Source organism: Hyla sarda, chromosome 7, assembly GCF_029499605.1.
Source record: "Hyla sarda isolate aHylSar1 chromosome 7, aHylSar1.hap1, whole genome shotgun sequence".
Classification (NCBI taxonomy): Eukaryota; Metazoa; Chordata; class Amphibia; order Anura; family Hylidae; genus Hyla; species Hyla sarda.
This window is the reverse complement of record NC_079195.1, coordinates 14,394,970-14,420,994: the sequence shown is the minus strand read 5'-3', so window position 1 is coordinate 14,420,994 and position 26,025 is coordinate 14,394,970. Positions and strand designations below refer to the sequence as shown.

The 26,025-nt window shown below is 40.5% G+C and overlaps 1 protein-coding gene across 20 annotated transcripts in view; it reads left to right on the top strand.

Annotated features, from left to right (window-relative positions):
- The window catches only part of TCF7L2 (transcription factor 7 like 2), a 304,484-nt gene extending 281,963 nt beyond the window's left edge, over positions 1-22,521 (top strand). For 5 of the 20 annotated variants that reach the window (XM_056530839.1, XM_056530838.1, XM_056530856.1 and 2 more), the window contains 7 exons: positions 1,796-1,921; positions 2,044-2,203; positions 3,095-3,202; positions 5,024-5,072; positions 5,741-5,791; positions 14,769-14,841; positions 19,781-22,521. In XM_056530839.1, coding sequence (XP_056386814.1) covers positions 1,796-1,921; positions 2,044-2,203; positions 3,095-3,202; positions 5,024-5,072; positions 5,741-5,791; positions 14,769-14,841; positions 19,781-20,207 — 994 coding nt within the window. In that variant the 3' untranslated portion in view covers positions 20,208-22,521. Of the gene's footprint in view, positions 1-1,780; positions 1,922-2,043; positions 2,204-3,094; positions 3,215-5,023; positions 5,073-5,740; positions 5,792-14,768; positions 14,842-19,780 lie in introns of all 20 variants that reach the window. The other 15 variants (XM_056530851.1, XM_056530855.1, XM_056530850.1 and 12 more) reach the window with 6 other exon arrangements.
- The last annotated feature ends 3,504 nt before the right edge of the window (positions 22,522-26,025 follow it).

The following is a 26,025-nucleotide window of genomic DNA, read 5'->3' as shown; positions in this document are numbered from 1 at the left end:
CAGATTGCATGCGGTATTACAATTCTGCTCCATTTACTACAATGGAATTAAGCTGCAATACCACACACAAACTGAGGACAAGAGCGGCGCTGTTTCTGTAAGAAATCAGCTATATTTTTCCAATCCTAGATAACTTCTTTAAGATGGTCTGTATGATAGGTGAATGCAGACTATTGCTCCCTATTATTAGTGCAGGACTGGCTGTAGGATAGGTGACTGCAGACTATTGCTCCCTGTTATTAGTCAGTGCAGAACTAGTTTTAGGAAAGGTGGATGCAGACTATTACTCCCTTTTATTAGTCAGTGCAGAACTGATATTAGGACAGGTGGGTGCAGACTATTGCTCCCTTTAGTCATGCAGGACTGGCTGTAGGACAGGTGAATGCAGACTATTGCTCCCGATTATCAATGCAGGACTGGCTGTAGGACAGGTGAATGCAGACTATTGCTCCCTATTATTAATGCAGGACTGGCTGTAGGACAGGTGAATGCAGACTATTGCTCCCTATTATTAATGCAGGACTGGCTGTAGGACAGGTGAATGCAGACTATTGCTCCCTATTATTAATGCAGGACTGGCTGTAGGACAGGTGAATGCAGACTATTGCTCCCTGGTAATAGTGCAGGACTGTCTGTAGGACAGGGGAATGCAGACTATTGCTCCCTGTTATTAGTCAGTTCAGAACTAGTTTTAGGAAAGGTGGATGCAGACTATTACTCCCTTTTATTAGTCAGTGCAGGACTGATTGTAGGACAGGTGGGTGCAGACTATTGCTCCCTTTAGTCAGTGCAGGAAAGGCTGTAGGACAGGTGAATGCAGACTATTGCTCCCTATTATTGATGCAGGACTGGCTGTAGGACAGGTGAATGCAGACTATTGCTCCCTGGTAATAATGCAGGACTGGCTGTAGGACAGGGGAATGCAGACTATTGCTCCCTATTATTATTAGTGGAGGACTGTCTGTAGGACAGGTGAATGCAGACTATTGCTCCCTGGTAATAATACAGGACTGTCTGTAGGACAGGTGAATGCAGACTATTGCTCCCTGGTAATAATGCAGGACTGGCTGTAGGACAGGTGAATGCAGACTATTGCTCCCTGGTAATAATGCAGGACTGGCTGTAGGACAGGTGAATGCAGACTATTGCTCCCTGGTAATAGTTCAGGACTATCTGTAGGACAGGTGAATGCAGACTATTGCTCCCTGGTAATAATGCAGGACTGGCTGTAGGACAGGTGAATGCAGACTATTGCTCCCTGGTAATAGTTCAGGACTGTCTGTAGGACAGGTGAATGCAGACTATTGCTTCCTGGTAATAAGGCAGGACTGTCTGTATGACAGGTGAATGCAGACTATTGCTCTCTGGTATCACTCATCCTAAGAAGGTAATGGCAGTGCAGTTGCATACAGTCCGGTGACATCCTTTGTTGATATATAAAGACCCCGGTTACATTCAGACCCCCCATTAATACCATTACCAGGGGCAGACGTATAGGGAGTGCAGAGGTTACCCTAGTATTGTATTATACTCTGAGTCAAAACTACAACTCCCAGCATGCCCGGAGCGGCCAACAGTGGAAAACACTGTTCTTAGTACAAGGGTAATAGTACGAATATGTGTTCTGTGATATTGGATTAAGTTTTTTCCCCAAAATGGGAAATATTAGTGTGTTCTGTGTACTGCGCCGTGGTATATGAGGCTGCTATGTAGATAATGAATGAATAATCATGTGACACCCCTCCCTTTTCATTCATGTTTATTCTGACAATTTACACAGCTTTCTATCGTCCAGATTCCCCCCACACATGGTACCGCCACATCACAGTTTACACACAACTGGAATCCCTCATCCCGCCATAGTGAACCCGACCGTCAAACAAGAATCTTCCCAGAGTGACGTGGGATCCATGCATAGCTCGTGAGTCTCCTCTTTATCCTCCTCTAGACTTGACGCTACGGCCTGTGTGCCGCCATGTGCCGCCATTATACTGGGGGAATTTAACGTTGTTTTTGTTTTTGTTTTTTTTGGCTTTCATATAGAAAACATCAGGATTCCAAAAAGGAAGAAGAAAAGAAGAAACCTCATATAAAAAAGCCTCTTAATGCATTTATGTTGTATATGAAGGAAATGCGAGCAAAAGTGGTCGCAGAATGCACATTAAAAGAGAGCGCCGCCATCAACCAGATCCTGGGCCGGAGGGTAAGTGTGGCCCCCAGGACCCCCATGTGCATTCACTATGGGGTAATAATAGTTCAGCAGGGGGTATGAAGCCTTTTACTATGATAATGGTAGCAGTGATGGGGGTTGTAGTGTCCCCTTATAGAAAGATAGATATGAGATAGATAGATAGATATGAGATAGATAGATAGATATATATGAGATAGATATGAGATAGATAGATATGAGATAGATAGATATGAGATAGATAGATATGAGATAGATAGATAGATATGATATAGATAGATAGATATGAGATCGATAGATATGAGATAGATAGATATGAGATAGATAGATAGATATGAGATGGATATGAGATAGATAGATATGAGATAGATAGATAGATAGATATGAGATAGATACATAGATAGATAGATAGATAGATAGATAAATAAATATGAGATGGATAGATATGAGATAGATGGATATGAGATGGATAGATATGAGATAGATAGATAAACCAAGTAAAAGGTGGGGGGGGGGGGGGGCAGCACAACCAAGTGTAGTAAAGTTGCAGGGTGCAGGCAATAGAATAGTCCCAGTCGCATACTGTATAGATAAATCCAAACCAATATAATCCAGCAGCACTCCAAGGGAATCCAAGCAAAGTGCTTTATTAACCCATGTTCAAAATCAGATACAAAGTTTCAACGGCGACACACTTGAAAAAGATGGCGCGAAGCAGTTGAAATATTGTATCTGATTTTGAACATGGGTTAATAAAGCACTTTGCTTGGATTCCCTTGGAGTGCTGCTGGATTATCTTGGGAGAGATAGATAGATATTAGATAGATAGATATTACTTTTACTGTCTGTTCAGTGTTCTTCCTGTAATCCATAGTGTAATATCTCATCCCTATCTTCCCTATACAGTGGCATGCATTATCGAGAGAGGAACAAGCAAAATACTACGAGCTGGCACGGAAGGAACGGCAGCTGCACATGCAGCTCTACCCCGGCTGGTCGGCAAGGGATAACTATGTAGGTTCCTATGTAGGTGGTATTTATTCCCCTTCTATAGAGTTTAGTGTTGACTTAGTATTGACTTCATGATGTCACAGTAGCTGTATATACAGTATATTTATATGTCTTCACATAGAATCTTTATGTTGCTCTAAGTTGCTGTACAGCGATCACTTCTAGATACAACTCAAAGATACAACGAGATACAATAGTATCTAGATAAAAGTCACAGGAGGAAGAAAAACTATGTATTTAGTTAAAGTTGCAGGATGGTGTATATAGAGCATTAAAGTGTAATCATCCTATGAGAATACAAACACTACAGGTTGTAGGGACATAGACAAGACCCTAAACCCCACGAGTTCCCTCAGTTTACACTTCTAGTTGTTTTATTAGATCTGAAATCTTTTTTCCTTTCCGTCTCTTCTGTCTTTTTATTTCAGTTTATTGATCTATAACCATTTCCCGGGATTTCTTTACTATCCTTCTACTTCTCATCCTTTCTTTCTTGTATTCCCTTCCTCACCTTTTCCTTACTATTCAGCTTTATTTTCCTTTTCCTCTCTCATGTTTTCTTATCTCTCTTCATCTATTCTATACATCTTTCTACTCTTCCAATTTTGTTTCTCTTTTCTTATTCATTTCCATTATTCCTTCTTCCAATCTCATTCTTTCTCTCTTTATTTTTTTTTACCTTTTTCTGCCCTTTACCATTTTTCAGTCATTTTAATGCTCTACCTATTGTTTTTCTTATTTCTCCTTTTCTATCTTTCCTCTTTTTGATTTCTTTTTCTTTCTTTTCATTCTCTTTTCTATATTCTCCTCTTTATTCTTTATTTCTCTAATTAATTTCTTCCTTTCCTCTTTCCTTTTCATCTTTTTACACATCGGCCTTCATTTCTGTTCCCTTCATTCCCCTTTCCTCCTTCTCTTCCTTTTTATTTTCCTTTGACCTGACTTGCTGTTTCCTTTCTACTCTTTTATCTTTATTCTCTTTTTTCCCCTTGTCCTCCCTTTTCTGTTTCCTGTTCATAGCCTTCCCATCTTATTGTTTTCAAATCTACATTTTTCCCCTTCCTTTCCCTTTTTTCTTTTCCTCTTTCCTCTTCCTTTTTATTTTTCTTATCCAAACTATTTTCCCCTGTATTTTACTCTTTTTTTCTCTTCTGTTCTTCCCCCCTTGCCTCCTCCCTTTCCTATCTTTTATTTTTCTCTCTTCCTTTTTTCCTCCCTGTCCTTTCTTTTTTCTTATTTTTGCCCCATCCTCTTCCTTATCATTTCCTTCCCCTTCGCACTCCTCCCTTCCTCACATCACCATCCTCCTCTCCTCCCTCTGCGCTCTTTAATGTTCCCCATACTCTTCCTTTCCTCCCTTTATTTTGCCCCATCGGGAGAACTCTTTGTACACGTGTTCCCTATATTACATTGTTACGTTGACAATCTTGTATAATTTACTCCATTCTGAACACCTTTGTCACTTTCTCTCGCTGTTCCTTTCTCTGTCTGTTGATGAGCCAGAATGTTGTCCTCTGTGTAGCATAATGGGAGTTGTAGTTCACTGAATTACCTACTGTCCCCAGGTTTATTGGATGTCATTTTCTTACTGGATACAATGGCGTCCGCTGAGATAACTGAACACAATGTATCACGTCACCAGCCAAGTGACATCTCTCGGCCCTCCAGTAGACACTTAAGACTTTAGGGTTGGAGGACGACCACCAGGTGGTTCGAGATGATAATCTGTCTATATAGATAGAATTGTATCAATAGTCCAGTCACATTACAGTAGATCATTTCCCATCGTGTAAATTGTCTCTGTCCCTTATGTTCCCTGTTTAGGGGAAAAAGAAGAAGAGGAAAAGAGACAAGCAGCCAGGAGAAAGTAACGGTAAGTAGCCCCCCACAATATGTCTCCTACCCATCAGCCCCTTCCCCCTCCCACCAAGTATACCCAGGTTCACGGAAAACACTAGAGGGCGCTGTCTGCAATGGTATCAGTGTCCACCATTGACTACCACACTAGACAGCCCCCTGCCTGGGTGGATAGTTAACCCTGTGTAAATCCCTTTATATGTATATCCCCCCCCTGACATGTCCATAATTTCCTTAACCCCCCTTTCCTACTGTTTCCAATGCCATTGAAGTCGACTGTAGAACCCCTGTCGACCTTGCATGTAAATGCTAGATATGTTGTATTTTATGATATTTACTAAATATATTATTATTAAGTATTGACAACCAGCCTGTAGAGTAATAATGATGACATAACCGTGTGGTGGTTTTTTTTTTTATCATGTGTGCGTGCATGTGTGCGTCTGTGTGCGCGGGTGTGAGAAGATCTGTGGCCGGGGGTCTTTTGCTGCATGCTTTTATTAGTGGGTTTAAATCCCTGTCCACATCCATGTTTAATTCAGGCATTAAGGAGGTTTGAACATACTGCATAGTCAATCTGATATATATAGCTCTATAAATATATATATTCATATATATATAAATAATATTATATATACCACTGACCGTGTCCAGACTACTGTATAATTTGTTCTTATTTTTCAGAACACAACGAATGTTACCTAAACCCTTGCCTTTCACTTCCTCCGATTACAGGTGCTAAGCCATTTTTTGGACTTATTCCTATAATTTTATACCTTTTACTATTATTATTATTATTTTATTGTTTTTTTTTTTTTCACTTTTCCCTGACAATTGCATTTTTTTTATTGCCACATCATATAATTTTATTAACATTAAACCACTTCTTTTGTGAGAGAGGACGGGAAAGAGAAAGAACCCGACGCAATGCAAATTTGTAGCAAATTGTTATCACCACCGGGCCCCCACCACCACCACCACCCTCCGCTCCATGGGACACATAGTTGCTCTGGCTTTAAGCTTTGGTTTAGGTGGCTGTAATAATAGGTAGAGTAGTGTTTTCCAACCAGAGTGCCTCCGGCTGTTGAAAAACTACAACTCCCAGCATGCCCGGACAGCCTTACACACACACACACACAAATCACCAGTTTACAACCTGCTGCAAATGAAAGAGCAGATCGCAGACCAATTACAGTTTACAACCTGCTGCAAATGAAAGAGTGGATCACAGACCAATTACAGTTTACAACCTGCTGCAAGTGGAAGATCTTATTTGTTGCAAAACTACAACTCCCAGCATGCCCGGACAGCCTTTGGCTGTCCGGGCATGCTGGGAGTTGTCGTTTTGCAACAGCTGGGGCACCCTGGTTAGGGAATAATGAGGTTCTAGAATACTGAGGGTTGTAGTTTCTGAGATGTGCCTGGCTATGACTTTTACTATACTGTTTATGTGGTTTTCTCTTCTTCTGATGCACTAATGATTAACCCCGTACTGTCGCTTTGACCTTTAACATAAGCAAATTCCCTTTTGTCTGCTATGGAACGTATAGATAGACCAAGCCCCAATTTTAGACCAGCTATGAAGGTCATACCGCCTCCGGTACTTGGACTCACTTGCGATTGAGCCCTTTGCTTTTCTGCCTCTGTGAACATCCGCCATTATAATACATGGATCTGACACCGATCAACTATTCGCAACTACACCTAACCTAAAATCCTCAGCCCTTACAAAAAAATACAAAACCAGCAGTAACCGGGTTCTGTCGCGGTCTGTAAAATGTGGACATTGATCTCGTGCCTTATACATCGTTGGCTGCTGCAATGAAAATACACTTTGGATGTTCTCTTCTCCTCGTAGGAGTTTCCTTCCTGATGTTGGTCCCGCCCCCGCTTTGGAAGGCCAACGGATAGGTGACCTCCCGTACCGCATAACTGTACCTGATCCAATCTCCCTCTTTATCATAAATATAATAAATACTTTCATCGTACCTAATTTTACTGGTAGTCCCGCCCCTGCTTATCTGATCGGCCAAAGAAGAGGCATGCTATATGAATGTCTGCAAAAAACTGTACCTGCCCCTGCTTATTTGATAGGCTGGAGCATAGGCGACCTCCTTACTTAAGGTTATGCTGTATTTATGGCCAATATTGGTCCCACCCCTGCCTATATGGTAGGCTGGACCATAGGTGAACTCCATACTTATGGTTACACTGTACTGTTGGCCAATTGCGGCCCTGGCCCTGCTTATATGATAGGCTATAGCATAGGCGACCTCCATACTTATGGTTACACTGTACTGTTGGCCAAAAATGGTCTCACCCCTGCTTATATGATAGCCTTAAGCATTGTGGACCCTCATATGTATGTTTATACTGTACTTTTGCCCATTAGTGGTCCCACCCTTGCTTATGTGTTGGGATTAAGCAAAGGCAACATTTTATTCTTATAATTATACTGTTCTTTTGGCCAATAATGGTCCCGTCCCTGCTTATAGGATAGGCTGAAGTATAGACGACCTCCATACTTATGGTTATACTTTACTTTTGGCCAATAGTGGTGCCGTCCCTGCTTATATGATAGGCTGTAGTATAGGTGACCTCCATACTTATGGTTGTACTGTACTTTTGGCCAATAGTGGTCCTGCCCCTGCTTATATGATAGGCTGTAGCATAGACGACCTCCATACTTATGGTTATTCTGTACTTTTGGCCAATAGTGGTCCCGCCCCTGATATATGATAGGCTTGAGTATAGACGACCTCCATACTTATGGTTATTCTGTACTTTTGGCCAATAGTGGTCCGCCCCTGCTTATAAGATAGGCTGGAGTACAGACAACCTTCATACATATGGTTATACTGTACTTTTGGCCAATAGTGGTCCCGCCCCTGCTTATATGATAGGCTTGAGTATACACGACCTCCATACTTATGGTTATACTGTACTTTTGGCCAATAGTGGTCCCGCCCCTGCTTATATGATAGGCTTGAGTATAGACGACCTCCATACTTATGGTTATACTGTACTTTTGGCCAATAGTGGTCCCGCCCCTGATATATGATAGGCTGGAGTACAGACAACCTTCATACTTATGGTTATACTTTACTTTTGGCCAATAGTGGTGCCGTCCCTGCTTATATGATAGGCTGTAGTATAGGTGACCTCCATACTTATGGTTGTACTGTACTTTTGGCCAATAGTGGTCCTGCCCCTGCTTATATGATAGGCTGTAGCATAGACGACCTCCATACTTATGGTTATTCTGTACTTTTGGCCAATAGTGGTCCCGCTCCTGATATATGATAGGCTTGAGTATAGACGACCTCCATACTTATGGTTATTCTGTACTTTTGGCCAATAGTGGTCCGCCCCTGCTTATAAGATAGGCTGGAGTACAGACAACCTTCATACTTATGGTTATACTGTACTTTTGGCCAATAGTGGTCCCGCCCCTGCTTATATGATAGGCTTGAGTATAGACGACCTTCATACTTATGGTTATACTGTACTTTTGGCCAATAGTGGTCCCACCCCTGCTTATATGATAGGCTTGAGTATACACGACCTCCATACTTATGGTTATACTGTACTTTTGGCCAATAGTGGTCCCGCCCCTGCTTATATGATAGGCTTGAGTATAGACGACCTCCATACTTATGGTTATACTGTACTTTTGGCCAATAGTGGTCCCGCCCCTGATATATGATAGGCTGGAGTACAGACAACCTTCATACTTATGGTTATACTTTACTTTTGGCCAATAGTGGTGCCGTCCCTGCTTATATGATAGGCTGTAGTATAGGTGACCTCCATACTTATGGTTGTACTGTACTTTTGGCCAATAGTGGTCCTGCCCCTGCTTATATGATAGGCTGTAGCATAGACGACCTCCATACTTATGGTTATTCTGTACTTTTGGCCAATAGTGGTCCCGCCCCTGATATATGATAGGCTTGAGTATAGACGACCTCCATACTTATGGTTATTCTGTACTTTTGGCCAATAGTGGTCCGCCCCTGCTTATAAGATAGGCTGGAGTACAGACAACCTTCATACTTATGGTTATACTGTACTTTTGGCCAATAGTGGTCCCGCCCCTGCTTATATGATAGGCTTGAGTATAGACGACCTTCATACTTATGGTTATACTGTACTTTTGGCCAATAGTGGTCCCACCCCTGCTTATATGATAGGCTTGAGTATACACGACCTCCATACTTATGGTTATACTGTACTTTTGGCCAATAGTGGTCCCGCCCCTGCTTATATGATAGGCTTGAGTATAGACGACCTCCATACTTATGGTTATACTGTACTTTTGGCCAATAGTGGTCCCACCCCTGATATATGATAGGCTGGAGTACAGACAACCTTCATACTTATGGTTATACTTTACTTTTGGCCAATAGTGGTGCCGTCCCTGCTTATATGATAGGCTGTAGTATAGGTGACCTCCATACTTATGGTTGTACTGTACTTTTGGCCAATAGTGGTCCTGCCCCTGCTTATATGATAGGCTGTAGCATAGACGACCTCCATACTTATGGTTATTCTGTACTTTTGGCCAATAGTGGTCCCGCCCCTGATATATGATAGGCTTGAGTATAGACGACCTCCATACTTATGGTTATTCTGTACTTTTGGCCAATAGTGGTCCGCCCCTGCTTATAAGATAGGCTGGAGTACAGACAACCTTCATACTTATGGTTATACTGTACTTTTGGCCAATAGTGGTCCCGCCCCTGCTTATATGATAGGCTTGAGTATAGACGACCTTCATACTTATGGTTATACTGTACTTTTGGCCAATAGTGGTCCCACCCCTGCTTATATGATAGGCTTGAGTATACACGACCTCCATACTTATGGTTATACTGTACTTTTGGCCAATAGTGGTCCCGCCCCTGCTTATATGATAGGCTTGAGTATAGACGACCTCCATACTTATGGTTATACTGTACTTTTGGCCAATAGTGGTCCCACCCCTGCTTATATGATAGGCTGGAGTACAGACAACCTTCATACATATGGTTATACTGTACTTTTGGCCAATAGTGGTCCCGCCCCTGCTTATATGATAGGCTTGAGTATACACGACCTCCATACTTATGGTTATACTGTACTTTTGGCCAATAGTGGTCCCGCCCCTGCTTATATGATAGGCTTGAGTATAGACGACCTTCATACTTATGGTTATACTGTACTTTTGGCCAATAGTGGTCCCACCCCTGCTTATATGATAGGCTGGAGTACAGACAACCTTCATACTTATGGTTATACTGTACTTTTGGCCAATAGTGGTCCCGCCCCTGCTTATATGATAGGCTGGAACATAGACGACCTTCATACTTATGGTTATACAGAAAACGTTTAGACTTTTTGGTTTTGAAATTTCGCTACTTTCATCATCTCATTTTGCCAATAGTGAATGGCAGCATCCACCTTTTACACTCAGAGTTAGTCCTGCTTACTCAGCTGGTGGGCTGTTACAGTGTACCAGTGTAGGGAAACTTATGTGACACATCAGCTGTACAAATTCCTCATCCATCCTGGGCCCCATAGCTCTTATATGAACAGATACATTATATCAGAATGACTTCAGGCTCATATATCACTCCAGATATATGGGACCCCCAGGCTCCCAAAAGTGCAGATAACAGGACAGTCCCAAGGGGTCCGATTGGTGCAGACCTCACTCTAAAGTGCCAATTTTTGGTGACATTTCTGGGGCAGGGCTCAATTTCATGATTTTGGTCATATATATGTGTATATATATATATATATATATATATATATATATATTTGTTGGTAAGTAAGACTATGGTGGATCCTATTATAAGTCCGTGTGATTCGGCTGGCGCTGATAGTTCTTATATAGATAAAAAAATTATATTTGCATTTTATAAATATGGTTACATGTACGACAATAGACACGTTACATACTACACCATATCCTTTCATATATATACGAAAACAGACATTACACATTAAATCATATTCTTGCTGGCCAGCGTTAGACCAGTGTTTCCCAACCAGGGTGCCTCCAGCTGTTGCAGAACTACAACTCCCAGCATGCCCGGACAGCCTTTGGCTGTAGTTTTGCAACAGCTGGAGGCACCCTGGTTGGCAAACACTGTCTTAGACCATATCCTTGCTGATGGTTTCCTTTACATAATAGATGATTAAATTAAAAGGGTACTCTACTGGAAAACAATTTTTTTTTTTTTATCAACTGGTGCCAGAAAGTTAAACAGGTTTGTAAATTACTTCTATTTTAATATCTTAATCCTTCCAGTACTTATCAGCTGCTGTATACTCCACAGGAAGTTATTTTCTTTTTGAATTTCCTTTGTTTTTCATCACAGTGCTCTCTGCTGACACATCTGTCCATGTCAGGAACTGTCCAGAGCAGAAGAGGTTTGCTATGGGGATTTGCTTCTTCTCTGGACAGTTCCTCACAAGGACAGAGGTGTCAGCAGAGAGCACTGTGGACTAATAGAAAGGAAATTAAAAAAAGAAAAGAACTTCATGTGGAGCATACAGCAGCTGATAAGTACTGGAAGGATTAAGATTTTTAAATAGAAGTAATTTACAAATCTATTTAACTTTCTGGCACCAGTTGATTTATAAAAAAAAAAAGTGGAGTACCCCTTTAAATATTAGACCATATTACTGCTGACGGTTTCCTTCACATGTATGACAATAGACAATTACAGTTGCACAACTACAACTCCCAGCATGCTCGGACAGCCGTTGGCTGTCCGGACATGCTGGGAATTATAGTTTTGCAACAGCTGGAGGTCAACTGTTTGGAGACCTCCAGGCCATATCCTTGCTGATGGTTTCCTTCACATGTGTATTAAAGGGGTTAACCAGGAAAAAAAAAAAATTTTTTTTATATATATCAACTGGCTCCAGAAAGTTAAACAGATTTGTAAATTACTTCTATTAAAAAAATCTTAATCCTTTCAGTACTTATGAGCTGCCGAAGTTGAGTTGTTCTTTTCTGTCTAAGTGCTCTCTGATGACACCTGTCTCGGGAACTGTCCGGAGTAGAAGCAAATCCCCATAGCAAACCTCTTCTACTCTGTGCCGTTCCCGAGACAAGCAGAGATGTCAGCAGAGAGCACTGTTGCCAGACAGAAAAGAACAACTCAACTTCAGCAGCTGATAATTATTGGAAGGATTAAGGTTTTTTAATAGAAGTAATTTACAAATCTGTTTAACTTTCTGGAGCCATATATATATATATATATAAAGTTTTTCCTGGAATACCCCTTTAAATTCCTCTGTGCGAATTGATGGCACATGCAGTAGTCATGGTCGGAGTCTCACTGCTAGGACTCGTAAAGAAGAACAAGAGGCCCTTATCATGGCCACTTTTTTTTTTGGGGGGGGGGGGGGGTGTTGTCACATGCTGTATGTATTATGGTTTCCAACGCTCAGCCAGTCACATGCTTTAAGCCAGAGCATCTATGTACAGGGAGGTGATGTGTATTGTCATCCCGGCGCTCTCAATGGGGAAGGGGGGGAGGCGGATTTTTATTTTGCAGCCTTTCCCCCTCCGAAGAGCATGCTGGGTAAAGAAAACAAAAAAAAAGATATGTGACCCTGCAGTAACACAGGGTGGTCTGTCGCTTCTCTGTTTCCTGTCATCTTTCTACACATTCTAAAAGTTCCATGCCTCAGCTTCCAGCACGTTCTATGATGCATCCTAATTATTTGTCTGTATGTTCCCTCCCCGAGAATGTCTCTTCCTCCATAACAGTCTTGTTTCCAGATTTATTGGCCTAAGACACTAACTATGACAATGGGGGGGAAAAAAGCAGGAAAATAAAGAGACTGTTACCAAAGAAAAAAAAAAAAAAAAAAAAAGGATTTCCTAGAAAAACCTCCTTAATCTAATTTTTTTTATTTTATGTTATGGCTTCCAGAAAATGTTTTCACTCCAGCATGCTGAAGTCTCCGCTTGTGTTTGCTTCCCCCCCGATCATGCTCGCATATCGCTTCAAAGGCATGCCTCATAGCCAGAGCCGCTCATCCCGCTGTCTGCTCCATCTTTCTCTCTTCCTTTCTTTACATAAGTTGTGACTTACAGATAAATACATTGACTGATAAGCACTTTATAAAGCTGCAGTATCCCCCGGGCCGTGTGTACACGAGAGCGCTACTGCCACGTGGCTCCGGAGCCCAAACTCCCATACGCTCTTTGGTTTTTGTATAGTTTTTATATGTCAAATTCGGATGGGGTGCACATACTTTTTTTTTTTTTTATGTGGATGGGGATAGACATACATTATAAAAAATAGGGGTAATGTCACTTAGGACAGAAAAATGGTAATAAACCTGCTATGAATCGTAGTAACAGTGACAACAGAATTAATCTAGGCTTCTATGGTGTAAAAAAGTCACATATTACCAAAAATATGAGACTTTTTCCTTTTTTACCTAAAAAAAAAAAAAACACCCCCAATTTTGCACTCCCAAGATACTGTTTTTTTTTTTTTTTTTTTAAGTGGGTTTTACGTCATGTGATTCATTCATCATGGGACTTCAGGATTTTTATGCAAGAATTTAGGGGGGGGGGGGAAAACGCCAATATTAAACCCACATTCCTTTTTTTTTTTGTCGTTTTTTTTTTTATTTTATTTATTTCTTCCAGTAGAAGTGTATGGAAAAAAAATAGCAAGATTACCTTAAAAAACAAAACAAAAAAAACACCATATTCTTAGCATGCTCCGATTTTTTAAAACTGCCTCTGTGCCACAATTTGCCATCGAATTGGCAATTGGGTTTGGCTTTTTACATTTCCCTATTGACCCCTAGCTAACATCTGGCCGCAGCATTTTTGCTCTCCCCCCCCCCCCCCCAAAAAAAAAAAAAAACACTGTGCTTTTTCTCCCTAAAAAAGACCAAAAAAAAAAAAAACTGAACGAAAAAAAATAAAAGTGGAACACAGCCTTAAAGGGGTACTCCGGCCCTAAGAAATCTTGTCCTCTATCCTTTGGATAAGATGTCTGATTGTGGAGGTCCCGCTGCTGGGGACCCCCGAAATCTCTCATGCAGCACCCACCTGTCTCAGACGCACGCCCCCTCCCATAGACTTGCATTGAGGGGGTGGGTGGGGCGTTACGTCACAAGGTGGCGGAGTCGTGACATCACGATACTCCGGCCCCATGGTGGCGAGGCTTCAGACATGTGGTCCGGGCCCTGAATATGTGGTCCGGGCCCTGGGGGTCACAGCACAGGGATATGAGGCCTTGACAGTATTAGGACTGACACAGTTTTAGACAAGGGGTTCTAATGTTATGGCTGATCGTTTATTTAAAAAATAAAAGTAAATATTATTTGAAATAAAAGGACGATATATATTTTAAAATTTGTAGCAAAAAAAAAAATTGTACAAGGTTTAAAAATAAAATCTAAATAATAAATAGTCCATCTGACATTACCCCGTAAACAGACTAATTTTTAGACGTTCTGTATAGTGGATATATGGGGGATACCGCAGCTTTAACTATATCTGCCAATGAATCACAAATTATGCAAGAATCAGTTTCTTCTATGAACTTATTTACTTTTGTGATTAAACAAATAATAATATTGACGTTCTGCGCTTTTTGCAATTAGTAACCGGTTCATTGATTTTTATTTTTTTATTATTATCTTTTCTGTTCCTATTTCTGCTCGCTTCTGTCTTGAACACGTTCAGACCTCAGCGCCCCTAAGAAATGCCGAGCGCGCTTTGGCCTTGATCAGCAGAATAACTGGTGCGGTCCTTGCAGGTGTGTATGGTTATTCCAGATTTAGATATGGCTGGTTTTACCAAGTTTGTTTTTATTGTTTATTTTTATTTTTTTTTGGTAATTTCCCGCTCTGTGTCTAAAGCTAACGGCTAGTCCATGAAGCGGTGGGTGGAGCCTCTATGGCGGGCTCCACTAGGCAAAATAGTCATGGCCCCCTCCTCTTTGTCATTTGAGATGGGAATTCAGGATCAGTGTTAGATAGTTTTTGTACTTAGACCTAGATTCCCTTGATAGTTCAGATATAGGTGGTCCAATGACCATGGTGGACATAGACCAAGGGTTTGTCCGCACACCAACTTTGCATACGAGAAGGTTCTGAGAGAAATTCAATAAGACCTAAATTTTACGATCTTTCTACCAATGACCCATGATAAGGGACATACAGCTAGCGGCAGTAAAACAATGCTCCCCTTCCCCACATTTTTCTCATTCTTTAATCTACAGCCTCTTGTCCATCACAGTATTTATTAAGCTCGCTGACCACCATTGCTGCCTGCTTCTCATCTCCATTGATAATCCGATTAACAACCCCAATAAACTGAGCATTCCTGTTGCAGTGAATACACTTGAACAATACACAAATACTGCAGAATGGCCTCTCTGGTTTCTAGTTGTTGACTGTTCAAGATGGGAGTTTGTGAGATTTCCTTCCCTTTCCTCTTTTACCATTGGTTATTTTTTGTACCTACCACTGACGTTGCCCGTTTCCTATGTCTTGACCATAATGATGTTGGAACCTCCAGTCATCACATCTCTCTCTATAGACCATTGACTTCTTGCTCTTTCTCTCTATGCATGGTCATTCATTAGTCACATGATATAACCAACCATTCCCAACATCATAGCTGAGCCGAAACCCAGTCTTACCCTACGTCGTGGATCTGATTGACTGATGCCTGACATTGGCTGTTGTATGCATCCCACATGATGTAGTGCAGATCATTGTCTGTCTCCATCCACTTGGCCTTGTACCATAGGTCTTCTTGATTATTCCGGACATTGTGCATGTTAGCCATTGACTGAAGGGGGAATTACCAAATAAAAAAATAAAAAAATTGCATATACTGTAGGTAACCATAGCTAAGAAAAGTGTCTGCAACCGAGCAGTATCCACCATTTTGTTGTATTTTCTGTGTGTTTACATTGTGCTAACAGATGCAAATGCTCCTAAGAAGTGTCGAGCATTGTTTGGACTTGACCGACAGAATCTATGGTGCAAACCGTGCAGGTATATTTATTACAAGGCCCATGGGGAATACTTCAATTCCTTCTGTCCTTTTAAAGATCTTGTCTGATGATTCTACCCATGAATCTTTCCAATGAACCTCCTTCTTCCTGTCCTCTGGTCATTACTGGTGGTGGTCGGACTTTATACTTATAATCTATGTTCTTTGAATTTCTGGTGGAAGAATCTTGCTCGAAATTTCTCAACATCAACTAGAGTCCAAAGAACATGGGATCTTTCCCCAACATATGGGTAGATCTTCCTACAAGAGTAGAATAGATAGTAGCCCATACATTACACATGTTTGAGAAGTCCTTCACATATATCTTCTTACAACCATCGAGGAGGACCTTGGACTCATTGTCTTACCTCCCCAATTGGGATACAATAAGAAAAGATTTGTAGAAAACCTGAATATATTGTATATTTACTAACCATTCGCCCTTCTGAATGATAAGTAGCCCCTAACCATATTTTCTAGCTACTATTATACAATATACCATGTATACTAAATACTGATATATGCTGAATGGTTGGAGGAATGGAAAGTCTCAATAAGAGCAACAATAAAATCAAAAGTGAAAATAGACTAACAACTTTAATAAAGCTTATTGATACAATCGTACCACCAAGGACATTTTTGTAGGGCCTTTTCTTCTCCACTTCTTAGGACACCCCCATATTATAGCAGCCTTCTGCATTCTGTTAGCTTGGCCTTAGAATAATAATGTTGCATTGTGAGCACAATGTCGTATTATATAATGGCATCTGTCATTGAGTCTTAATGTGACATCCATTCACTGGAGCATGTATATATAATGTGATCAGATAAGGGGAGGGGGGTTTAGATCCGTTGGACAAACCTTGGTGGAGGGTCTAAACATTTTAACTTCTTTCTTGTTGATCCTTTTGGTTAAAACCTGTTATTTCTTTATTCTGATGCAAGCAGTCTTTGAATATGGAATGTAAAAATGGTAGGTATGTGTTTTCTCCCTCTCTGTGTGTAATGTCTCTTCATCTCCCGTTTCATGGTCTTAGTATGTAGACCCGAGACCATTGTAATGAAGCACCGAGTATTGCTCACTTGGAAGGTATCAAGGGCATCACGCTTGGGCCCTTCCTATTGAACATTGAGGGTGCTCGTAGCCTTCCATTACACACATGATCATCTTCCACATCTGAGTTTTGCCTATTTTGTCCAGTAAAGAACAATGCCATAGCTTTAGCTGACGCACCCCACCCATTAAGAGACCTTGCTAGTGGACTCTGCAGGAATGCCAGTTTTCTAAGGAATAGACTTACACAACCAGCTGTACTCTTAGCATAATTAATACATACAATTCGGGTACAAATAGTCCAACTTATTGTGTACAATTTCAGCGTATTGACTGCAAACCCTTCTAACCACTAACAAGAAATTCTTGTCCCATGTCACCAACGTTATGAAGTCATTGCTCATGTCTCCTGTTTCATTCTGTCATTCATTTTCTGCCATTAGCATTTCAGCCCTGCATGCTTCTACTCATTGGGGTTGTTGGCATAGAGTTTCGGGTCATTCAGGGAGCTTAGATGGTATTTGTGCCACCTCTGGTCACTGGTGGAGTTAAAATCGTAAATATTTATAATATCCAAGGTATTAGCTCACTGTAATGACACCTGTATGATTTACGGTGCCTTGTGGAGCTAAGATGTATACATTTTCTTAAGACCCTGAGTGGTTTATAAAGCCTAGTGTGTTAACATTTATTCCACCTCTGGTTACTGGTGATTCTAATGGAAAACATCAACGTTAGCTTATGAAGTTCAATAGTGATGGCTACTAGTGGAACTAATTTATAGTGTCAAAAAGTGGTAATGAAATTTCAGTATAATGATATAGATTTCACTCCTGGGGACTGGTGGAGATATGTTTCACTACACATTCAAAGTAGTTTATGCAGCAACATCTACAAAGTTATACCACCTCTGGTGACTTGGAGAGCCAAGAAGAGTTCTACCTAAAACCTAAACAGTCCTTATGAAGCTTAATATATTAAAATATTTAGCATCTCCGGTCACTAATGGAGCTTAGTCCAGTTACATAATGGCAAAAACAGTAAAATTAATTAAGCATAGGACCCCATCTGGAGCTACATTTAAGCTAATGTATTGTATCCAAAGTAGCTTATAAAGCTTAGTACATTGACAGTTATACCACCTCTGGTCACTTGGAGAGCCAAGATGTTTTCTACTTAGTACCTAAATGGTCATATATGAAGCTTAATAGTGAAATATTTAACATCTCTGGTCACTAATGGAGCTTAGTTCGATTACAATGATGGCAACCAGTGAAGTTCATTATAAAAGCACCACCTCTGGTGACCTGTGGAGCTACATGTAATCTAATTTTTTATATCCACAGTAGTTTATGCAGTAACATCCAAAGTAGTTTCTGAAGCTTAGTATATTAATTCTATTATACCACCTCTGGTGACCTGGATAGCTAAGATGATTTCTACTTAAACTTAAACAGTCATATATATAAAGCTTAATATATTGACATCTCTAGTCACTTAAGAAGCTTAGTTCAAATACAATTATGGCAACCAGAGTGAAATTCATTATAACAGCACCACCTCTGGTTACCTAACATCTAATTTATAATATATATATAGTAGTTTCTGAAGCTTAGTATATTAATTATATAATACCACCTCTGGTCACTTGGATAGCCAAGATGACTTCTACTTAAAACCTTAACAGTCATTAATTAAACTTTATATATTGAACTATTTAACATCTCTCCTCACTAAGGGAGCTTAGTTTAATTACAATGATGGCAACCACAGTGACGTTCATTGTAATAGCACCACATCTGGTGACCTGTGGAACTACATCTAATTTATTATCTAACATATGTAGGTAGCTCTGGCACTGCTGGCCCCTTGTAACACTTAAAGCTAGGTTATCAATTCACACACTATCCCATGGAGCCGGAGGCCACACATAATATGTATAGATATTCAATAATTAACAGGAAAGAAAGTTTAGAAAAAATGGAGCACTTGTCCCAATATTACTTCTAGACAGGACTTTATTTCAACTATATAAAAAACACAGACAATCTCAAAATATGTGCAGGGGAGCAGATGATAAAAGGGAGGCATAGGAGGGGGTTTAACAGTGAGGGCTACAATCGTTTCAAGCCTGAAAGGCGGGAAACAATTGTAGCTCTCGCTGTTAACCCACCCTGCTCCCCTGCACATATCCCCAGATTATCTGTGTTTTTGAATCTAATATATTATATCCACAGTCAGTTATTTAGCTTAGTATATTGAAAGTTATGCCACCTCTGGTGACTTGGGGAGTTAAGATGATTTCTACTTAAATCCTAAACAGTTACATATATATTGAAATATTTAACATCTCTGGTCACTATTTGAGCTTAGTTCACACCCATAGTAAAGTTCATTATAATAGCACCACATGTGGTGACCGGTGGAACTCCATCTAATTCATTATATCCACAGTAGGTTTTGAAGCTTAGTATGGGGAGTAGGTATACTACATTTTGAACCAGGATGTATTGCCATCTACTGCTCAGAGCCCAAAAAGCATATATATTTTTTTTTTTTATCACTGTTTTTGTTGTTTCAGGTAATGTTTGGTATTCTTGCCTTTGACATATCGCGTGCCTCTTTTTCCCGTTTGTAGGAGAAAAAAAAAGTGCATTCGCTACATACAAGGTGAAGGCAGCTGCGTCAGCCCGCCCTCTTCAGACGGAAGCTTACTAGACTCTCCTCCTTCTTCTCCCACCATGCTAGACACCCCTCCAAGAGACTCCACACCACAAACTGAACAAACACAACCTCTATCTTTATCGTTGAAGCCTGACCCTCTGGCCCGGCTGTGCATGCCACAGTCACCTCTGACAGAAAGTCCTGTGCGAAAGTCCAACAATCTGCCGGCTACAATTTGTCAGAATGGAACAGATCACAGTCACCAACCCAACCCATTACAGTCTTCAGCTCCTTACTCCTTATCGCTAACACAGCCGTCAACCTCCTTTCTACCTTCTCATCGGTCCTTGGCTGGAACTCAACTTCAGCCCCTTTCACTTGTCACCAAGTCACTAGAGTAGTTGCCCCCCAACACTGACGCCTCATCCTTTTTAAAATATCATTTTTTTTTTTTTCTCGTTTTCGATGATTTATTTTTTTGTATTTTTTAATTTGTGCCAAGTGGCTACTTTTAGTAGATGTTTTAATGAAGTTCATTGGTCAATATTTGACCTGTCTTTTTATCTCTTTCCGCCTTTCTGATTTGACTGAGCAGAGATCTCCTACGAGCCTCGAGGTCTTGCCAGAAAAATTTGTGTCATCGACGCCAAGTAAATAAAAAATAAAAAAACAACGAAAAAGTCTTTTTAGCATCGGAAGAAGGGGGAAATTATATAAATATATATATATAAATATATGAAAATAATAAAAAATGCATAACTGTCGTAGTTCTGATAGGTTCCTTTGAAAAAGACTGATTTAAAGAAGAATTAAAAAAAACAAAAAAAAACAAAAATAGGCAATTTTGAAGCAGCCCGCGCGAAATGGAGTTGGTTCTTAATTATTTGTATTAAATACGAGCTTGCGAACCAATCGTTTTACATCCAGTTTTTACCCTACAGGGCACCATGAATGCAGCGCCCTATTGTGAAACAACGTTTATTGTGATGTTATGTTGTTATTGTTAAAATGTACAGAAACACAAAGGTGAAAAGATGAACAAATGTGTTAATATGCCTTGTTCCATGGTGGTGATCGCTCTCTCTCTCTCTCTCTCTCTCTCTCCCTCTCTCTCTCTCTCTTTCTCTCTCTCTCTCTCTCTCACTTTTTCTCTTTCTCTATTTCTCTGTCTCTCTATCTCTTTCTCTCTCTTTCTCTGTCTTTCTCTTCCTCTCTTTTTCTCTGTCCCTTTTTTTTCTCTCTCTCTCTCTCTCTCGCCCTTTCTCTCTTTCACTCTTTCACTCTCTAGCTCTTTCTCTCCCTCGCTTTCTCCCCCCTCTCTCTTTCTTTCTTTCTTTCTCTCTCTCTTTCTCTCAATTGTTTTTGGAATTTTTTTTACATTTATTTTTGCTATTTATTTGTTATTATTTTTTAATTTTCCTTCGGGCGGGAGGGGAAAGGGATACTACTTGGAAATTTTCAGGTGGGTGTGTTAACTATTTCTCAGAGCCATTGGACCAGTAAGTAGTATTTATTGCCTAGGAATTTGCTTGTGTCCTATCTGTTGTCTCTTATTTTCGCCCCAAAAACTGTCTGTCTCCCAATTTCCCCCCTCCATGCATTGTATAAAGTTTTCTTTTCTCGTGTAAGCATCTTATATATAAATATATATATATATATCATTTGTACAAGGTTTTTAAGTTTATATATAAATTTATATATATATATATTATTTTTTTTTTTAGTTTTTTTTTGTTTTTTTTTCTGTTTTGTTTTGTTTATTTGCTGTATGAAACTCAGTTGCCACCAAATGGACATTTGTAGCTGCATTTAAAGGATCAATATTGTACAAAAAAAATAAAAACAAAAAAGACACAATTGCTATGAAAAGCCATTAAAAGAAGACTTGAAATTAACAAGGGAACGAACCCTTCCGCTGTTTTTGATAACAGCGTCTTGTAAATTTTACTTTAAGGAACAGGAGACCAGCCTGCGCCAATAGGACTGTAGACAAATTGATGTGCCAAAATTCCCAGTGATTTCTCCCCCCCCCCCCCCTTGTTTTTGATGCTGTATTTTTGTTACTCATGTTCTGATGTGATGTTACATAGGTAGCTTTGTATGTAGTTTCTGTCATCTTTAACAGGTATATTTGGTAGGAGGGTGACTGGGCAGCATTGAAAAACAATGAGGTACAAAAAAAAAAAAGAGAATACCCCCCCCACGGGCCAAAATCCTGTATATTAGATTACTCACGAGAAAAAAAAAAAAGACTGCCAATTCTATGCTTGCTTGCCACGTATAGGTATGTAGCAGGCAACTAAAAGGACAAAAAAATAACGGGCATGTTGATGTTGAAAAAAAAAGTTAAAAAAAAAAAGCAAAAAACGAAAAAAAAAATAATTTTAACAAAAAACTGAGAAACTCTTCATCCGTTCATTGAGTGCCATTGTATTTGACATGACGCAATTGTAGATCTGTCTCTGGTTTCCTCTGGTTTATTCTGATGCTAATAACTATAACATATTTTTTGTGAATACTTTGAATGTTTCCTTACGGCTGTGATGTTACCGTTCAGTTCTATGCTCTTATTCCGATTTAATTTCAAAATGGTATTTAAAAAAAAAAATAAAAAAAAAAAAACATGCAAAAATTTTTTTTGTAATGAATACATGTTCATGCTGTACAGTATCTGTAGCATGCAGTTCTGGATTAATAAAAGCAACTTAGTATGTGCACAGTGTCACGTGTCATCTGTTTAAAAGGTGCCCATGGTAGAAAGGTGTCCCTGCTGACAGCTTCCGGTCCACATGTGGAGGGTGGAGCTTCTGCTCATTTGCATTAAAGGGGTACTCCGCTGAAAACATCTTATCCCCTATCCAAAGGATAGGGGATAAGATGTTTGATCGCAGGGGTCCTGCCACTGGGGACCCCTACGATCTCCGGGCTGGAAGCGGCGATGTCCGGAACACGGAAGCTTGGAGCCTCCGCGTTCATGATGTCATGCCATGCCCCATCCATACATGTCACCTACTCCAATAAACATGTATGGATGGGGCGTGGCGGTCGTGTTATCCAGTCGTCGGACACGGAGCGGAGTTCGCGCCGTGCGCCGAATGACAGGTGTGCCACGGCGGAGATCGCGGGGGTACTCAGCGGCGGGCCCCCTGCGATTAGACATCTTATCCCCTATACTTTGCATAGGGGATAAGATGTTTTCAGCGGGGTGCCCCTATAAGGTAGGAGTCCCCAGCTGCAAGCAGGCGGGGCTTACAAATGCAAGTATTGGATCATCTACAGTGATCCCTCAAGTTACAATATCAATTGGTTCCAGGACGACCATTGTATGTTGAAACCATTGTATGTTGAGACCAGAACTCTATGGAAACCTGGTAATTGGTTCTGAAGCCACCAAAATGTCATTCAAAAATAGGAAAAAGTGAGAATTAAAGAAAAATAAGTAAATAACAAATACAGATAAAGTAAGAAAGATCTTCTGGGAGCTGTAAATCACTGTGTATGTCAGTGTTTCCCAACCAGGGTGCCTCCAGCTGTTGCAAAACTACAACTCCCAGCATGCTCGGACAGCCTTCGGCTGTCCGAGCATGCTGGGAGTTGTAGTTTTGCAACAGCTGGTGGCACCCTCTTTGGGAAACACTGGTCTATGTACAGGACAGAAGCTTCTTCAGGGTCGTATACAGAACACGCAATATCCTAAAAAAAAAAAAGTTAAATGGAGCCGCCCTCACCTGATGTCCAAAGGAGCAGCTAACCCTGGCCCTGGTAAAGAGTACAGAACTTGTAATACCTCCCTGTACTGTAGGGGGCGCTACCAGACACCAGTCAGTGCATACACTTCAGTAATACAGGTAAAGAGTACAGAACATGTAATACCTCCCTGTACTGTAGGGGGCGCTACCAGACACCAGTCAGTGCATACGCTTCAGTAATACATGTAAAGAGTACAGAACATGTAATACCTCCCTGTACTGTAGGGGGTGCTACCAGACACCAGTCAGTGTATACAATTCAGTAATACAGGTAAAGAGTACAGAACATGTAATACCTCCCTGTACTGTAGGGGGTGCTACCAGACACCGGTCAGTGCATACACTTCAGTAATACAGGTAAAGAGTACAGAACATGTAATACCTCCCTGTACTGTAGGGGGCGCTACCAGACACCAGTCAGTGCATACACTTCAGTAATACAGGTAAAGAGTACAGAACATGTAATACCTCCCTGTACTGTAGGGGGCGCTACCAGACACCAGTCAGTGCATACACTTCAGTAATACAGGTAAAGAGTACAGAACATGTAATACCTCCCTGTACTGTAGGGGGCGCTACCAGACACCAGTCAGTGCATACGCTTCAGTAATACATGGGTTTAACCAGTGAAATGTCCATTCTGATTGGTCAGTTCTTCCAACCATTGACACGTTTCGCAGATTCCATAGCATTGTATGTTGAGTCTGGTTTCAAGTTACAATGGTCCAGAAAAGACCATTGTATGTTGAAACTATTGTACGTTGAGGGCAGTGTAAGTTGAGGGATCCCTGTATATACTAACAGAGGTCATATATAAACGGCATGCTGAGGTTGCATTTTTTATTTTTTTGCTTTGAGAACTTTACCGACTCAAATAAATGAAATTGCATTTGTTTTACTATTGAACATACAGGTAAGAGGGTATTTAGACTATTGCTAAAAATGTTATTGGTCTTATGTATATAAAATAAAATAAAAAGAAGAAAGCTTGCAAGTATTCTGTATAAGTGTGAATTAGGTCCTGCAGCTCACAGGAAGGCACTGGATGGAACTGCAAATGCTTTGGTTTACTTAGGTTTGTTCACAGTACAGATTCTCTGCTGGGATTCTGGAGCATTTGCTTTAATTCAAATTTCCAAAATGTAAATTCCGGACTCTGAAAGTTAAACAGATTTGTAAATTACTTCTATTAAAAAATCTTAATCCTTTCAATAGTTATCAGCTGCTGAAGTTGAGTTGTTGCTTTCTGTCTGGCAACAGTGCTCTCTGCTGACATCTCTGCTTGTCTCGGGAACTGCACAGAGTAGAAGAGGTTTGCTATGGGGATTTGCTTCTAAACTGGGCGGTTCCCGAGACACGTGTCATCAGAGAGCACTTAGACAGAAAAGGACAACTCAACTTCATAAGCTCATAAGTACTGAAAGGATTAAGATTTTTTAATAGGAGTAATTTACAAATCTGTTTAACTTTCTGGAGCCAGTTGATATTAAAAAAAAAAAAAGTTTTTTTCTTGGAATACCCCTTTAAAGAAGGGAGAGATCAGTGTCTTCTGGAAGTGCCGATATTCTCATAATTTTCGCATAAAATCCGCATTCGCATTTCTGCCTTCTTTGGACCACAAGCTGGAAGCCTGGAGGAATGATCACTTTTTTATTTACACAGTACACATCATTGTGATGTGTACTGTGAAAACATGAAAAAATAATAATATTCATCATAACAAATATAATTCGCAATATTCTAATTATTTGCGAAATCGCGAAGTGCCAATATTCGCAAAAAAAATTCGCTATCCGAATATTCGCGCTCAACACTAGTAACTATGGGGGAGATTTATCAAAACCTGTGCAGAGGAAAAGTTGCCCAGTTGCCCATAGCAACCAATCAGATCGCTGCTTTCATTTTTCAGAGGCCTAAAGTTGCTGTGTTGCCCATAGCAACCAATCAGATGGCTTCCTTCATTTTTCAGAGGCCTAAAGTTGCTAAGTTGCCCATAGCAACCAATCAGATCGCTTCTTTCATTTTTCAGAGGCCTAAAGTTGCTGAGTTGCCCATAGCAACCAATCAGATCGCTTCATTCATTTTTCAGAGGCCTAAAGTTGCTGAGTTGCCCATAGCAACCAATCAGATCGCTTCTTTCATTTTTCAGAGGCTTAAAGTTGCTGAGTTGCCCATAGCAACCAACCAGATCGCTTCTTTCATTTTTCAGAGGCCTAAAGTTGCTGAGTTGCCCATAGCAACCAATCAGATCGCTTCTTTCATTTTTCAGAGGCCTAAAGTTGCTGAGTTGCCCATAGCAACCAATCAGATCGCTTCTTTCATTTTTCAGAGGCCTAAAGTTGCTGAGTTGCCCATAGCAACCAATCAGATCGCTTCTTTCATTTTTCAGAGGCCTAAAGTTTCTGAGTTGCCCATAGCAACCAATCAGATCGCTTCTTTCATTTTTCAGAGGCCTAAAGTTTCTGAGTTG